This window comes from Triticum dicoccoides, chromosome 7A, assembly GCF_002162155.2.
Source record: "Triticum dicoccoides isolate Atlit2015 ecotype Zavitan chromosome 7A, WEW_v2.0, whole genome shotgun sequence".
Taxonomy (NCBI): Eukaryota; Viridiplantae; Streptophyta; class Magnoliopsida; order Poales; family Poaceae; genus Triticum; species Triticum dicoccoides.
This window is the reverse complement of record NC_041392.1, coordinates 19,359,120-19,363,069: the sequence shown is the minus strand read 5'-3', so window position 1 is coordinate 19,363,069 and position 3,950 is coordinate 19,359,120. Positions and strand designations below refer to the sequence as shown.

The 3,950-nt window shown below is 41.7% G+C and overlaps 1 protein-coding gene across 1 annotated transcript; it reads right to left on the bottom strand.

Moving 5' to 3' along the window:
- Nucleotides 1-719: 719 nt before the first annotated feature.
- On the bottom strand, nucleotides 720-3,473 carry LOC119332894 (disease resistance protein RPM1-like). Its single transcript, XM_037605993.1, has one exon. It carries the CDS (start codon nucleotides 3,471-3,473, stop codon nucleotides 720-722), a length of 2,754 nt encoding a protein of 917 aa, XP_037461890.1.
- Nucleotides 3,474-3,950: the final 477 nt, after the last annotated feature.

The window sequence follows — 3,950 nt, the reverse complement described above, 5'->3', positions numbered from 1 at the left end:
GATCTCTAAAAAGACAAATACTCCCTCTGTAAACTAATATAGGAACGGAGGGAGTAGCATGCACACACATGTCCAAAATAAGAGATACAGAAACAGAGCAAGCCTATCTACAAAACAGACAGGCAAGTTACAACAGCAACAACTAAAGGCAGCAACCGTATCACAATGAAAGTGAATACCCGAGCATTATGAATCACAAACCAAGTCTTTTATTTAATCGGGTTCACAACATGCACATATGAATTATAACAGCAGTACATAACTGAAACAAATCACACCAAAATTAGTCTGAATATGTAAACACAGGTCGCACGCAGCCTTACAGTAAATGTCATCTAATTTGAAAGCCACAACCGGAAATCATCAACAAGCAATGTAATCACACTTCATATGTACACGGACAACAGCAGCAGTAGTACATCTTGTAAAAGCGGAGGAGATATAGACGGTATTGTAGTATATCGGCACCAGCACGAATGCAATACCAATACCGCATAATGCACCTTCAGATGCATTGACGCCTGTACTCACTGCATGCGGCCCAAATAATGAACCATTTCCCTTCTGGCTGTCGACCTGCATAACCAACACCATATCACATCAAAAATGTTAAATTAGTAAGATTAGAGTACAGGGAGAAAACAAATAATGATTATAGCTAGTTGGCAGGTTAGTGCCTAGCTTACATACCTACACATTTTCCCGACCAGTGTGGCAAGTCAACGTCGGAGAGTATGCTGCCACTGTGTCCCTTCAATTGCAGAACATCCACGCAGCACCGACAAGAAGTCATTGGTAATTTCACGGAAGGTTAGATACTGGAGGGACAGGAGGAACTCAATGCCCGGTGGAACCTCAGTCATGCTGTTGAGGTTGGTTAAGTATAATTTTTCCAGGCTCGCCATGGCACCTTGCTGTATCTCTAGCCGATTCAGATTAGGCAAGTCTCTTAGAAAGAGAATCTTTAGCTTGGGAAACCAACCTGAGAGAAATGTCAGCTGCTCTCCATTGTATGCTCTTGTGAACTGTAGACACGTCAAGTTTGACAACCGGGAAATGGATGGCAGGGGGTCTTCTCTCAATTGTGACCAATATAGAGACAATTCATACAAGTTCTGCCCGCCTACACCTTGGAAGAGAGGAGACTCATCCAATGACCATTCTGCTAACCGTCCTCTCAGACGTAGCTTTTGCAGGCTTGGCAGGAGGACATTCAATAGGAGAACCTCATTCCCATCACTTGCATTCACAGATAGCAAGGACAAATGCCGCATTTGAACTAGAGATTCACTGATACGTCCACAATAGCTTCCTTTCACATTTAATAACCTCAAGCTCCTTAGTTGCCTCAGCTCCCCTAGTAGTCTAAGAGACTCATCTTGTGCTTCCAACGCGTATAGCGTCTGCAGGTTTGTTAGATTTCCGAGATCATTGGGGATACACACACCATGGCAACATGCAATTCCTCTCCAATCCGGATCAATAGTTTTCTCAGCAAATAAGTGTCTGAGCTTCTTCAGTTTCACAATCCCACTAGGCAACTCATGTATGTCAGATCTATAAAGGTCCAGTGTCAACAAATTCGAAAGCTTCGTAACAGACTTCGGGAGTAACTTCACTTTTGTATTACGCAAACCCAAATGGCGAAGATTAAAAAGATCACCAATAGCATTTGGAATCCTATCGAAGGGTAGACCACTTAATTCTAGCACTGTCATATATCTCGACTTATCACATAGCCGAGGTAGTAGATCCAATGTCGACTTGCTACCGCCCAATGTAATGACAGTTCGAAGTTGGTGCATATTGGAAAATGGTTGTTGCATGTCATTTTTTAGTTTATGCAGCACCAATCGACGCCCATCATCCTTCTGAAGAGACTCCCCACATTTATTGTCATTTTTAACACAAAAGCAGTTCTTCTGGCACAAGTCCATTGCCAATTCACGTAAGATATCGTGCATTCTGAATTTCTTCATCCTACCAAAACTGTTCCTTTTAACAAGTCGTAGCATGTTTCTATCAATCAACTCCTTCAGATAGCCTTCTGCCACTTCTTCTAATGTGCTTTCACCCCTCTCCTCGATGAACCCCTCGGCTGTCCATAATCGTACACGTTCTTTCCTTTTGAAAAGATAGTCTTCAGGAAACAAGCTGCAGTACAAGAAACAACTTTTCAAGTGTGTTGGAAGGTATATGAAGCTCAGATGCAAAACATTCCTTATATCACTAAGACTAGAATTATTAATTAGCTCCCAACTCAATTGGTTATTTATTCTTCTCCATTCTTCCATACTTTTCTCACGCACACGCAATAGGCTACCAACTGACACAATAGCAAGAGGCAAGCCTTTGCACTTGCTAACTATTTCCTCAGATAAAGGCTTCAACTCCACATTGCATTCATGATTTGTATCTCTTGGAAAGGCTTTCTTACAAAAGAGGTCCCATGCCTTGTCTTCTGGTAAAGCTTCCATTGTTAAGATATGCCCTCGAGAGGCAAGCGCAGCAACACTGCCTTCCCTTGTTGTGATAATCAATCTACTGCCCTTATCATTTTGAGCAAGTGCCCTAGACAAGTCATCAAATGCTTCTGGAGTCCAAACATCATCCAACACAATCAAATACTTATGTTGCTCCAGAAACTTCTTCACCGTCTCTTCAAGGCACGTGATGTCCATAGCCACAGTGCTACATAGAACACTGACATTATGTTCAAAAAGTTTCTTGATTATATTCCTCAAGACATCTTCTTTAGAATAATTTTGAGAGATGGAGACCCAAACATGACACTGGAATTTCTCTCTCACCTTCTTGTAGACACTTGCAGCTAAAGTTGTTTTACCAAGCCCTCCCATTCCGAGCAATGCTACCACAGAGCGTTCTAGATCATCACCTGCCAACCACATCACAAGTTTTTCTTTGTTTTCATCCACCCCCACTAGATCTTCATCATCAAGCGAGCGTGAGATGTTTGCTAGATCTTGGGACCTCTCGACGATATAATTTGAGCTGCCAGTATCCCCACCGTTCACAGGAACCCAACGGTTTTTTGTCTCATACAGGTGTGAAAGGTCTTTCTCTATTTCCTTCACGTTGAAAGCTATCATGTTCAAAGAAAGCAGAGATCTTGGTTTTTTGAACCCTTTATTCAAGTAAAAGCAACACCCTATATCATGTTCCCGACCAACTTGATACAAATACTCATCCACCGTGTCCTCCATCAAATGTGCTACTTTTCGTACTTCCCCCAACCAGCTCTCTTGCACTTGTAAGTTGCGGTTTCGAATGTCCATTTGACAAAGAAAATCATGCATTACGCGAAGCTCCCTCATGACACGATCCATGCTGCGCTGTAACTCCTGCAGTTGTGTCTTGTACTTTCCAACCAACGCGCTGGCTTGGTGTGCCGCTCCATTTGCCAAGGCAATTCCAATCTTTTTAATGGCTAGAAGAATCACAATCTCCGCCATTAGCTTCTGATATATGCCAATGTCTCACTGTTGGCTAGGGGCCCAGCTGTATACTATTCCGCAATATAATTAGAGTCGCCACTGCAAAATGAAGTAACAGATGTATTAATTAAATTTTCAGTCCATTCTGCTAGCATTTACCAAAACATTTAAACAAAAACCTTTCAAAGTAATCCTCCTAAACTCCATTTCTAACCCACACAAATACATACTCAAACAAAACTGTACTTACAACAGGCTGATGCATAAGAATTTTAAAACACTCAGGACTATGCTATAGTCAACTGCAACAAACTTAACTTCATTAAATGACAAGAACTAGTGAAAGTCGACCAAAAAACTGATCTTGCATGCTCTGTTTTTATATAGGGACATCTCAAGTTAAAACTCCCCAAATGATATAATTTTATAACCAAATAAGGCAAAGAGGGGGCAAAGCTACAACACCTACCAGTTCGCCAACTGTTGAAAGTTGGC

What these genes read in the sequence shown, in the direction of transcription:
- LOC119332894 (XM_037605993.1), bottom strand. Translation starts at nt 3,473, where the DNA reads ATGGCGGAGATTGTGATTCTTCTAGCCATTAAAAAGATTGGAATTGCC.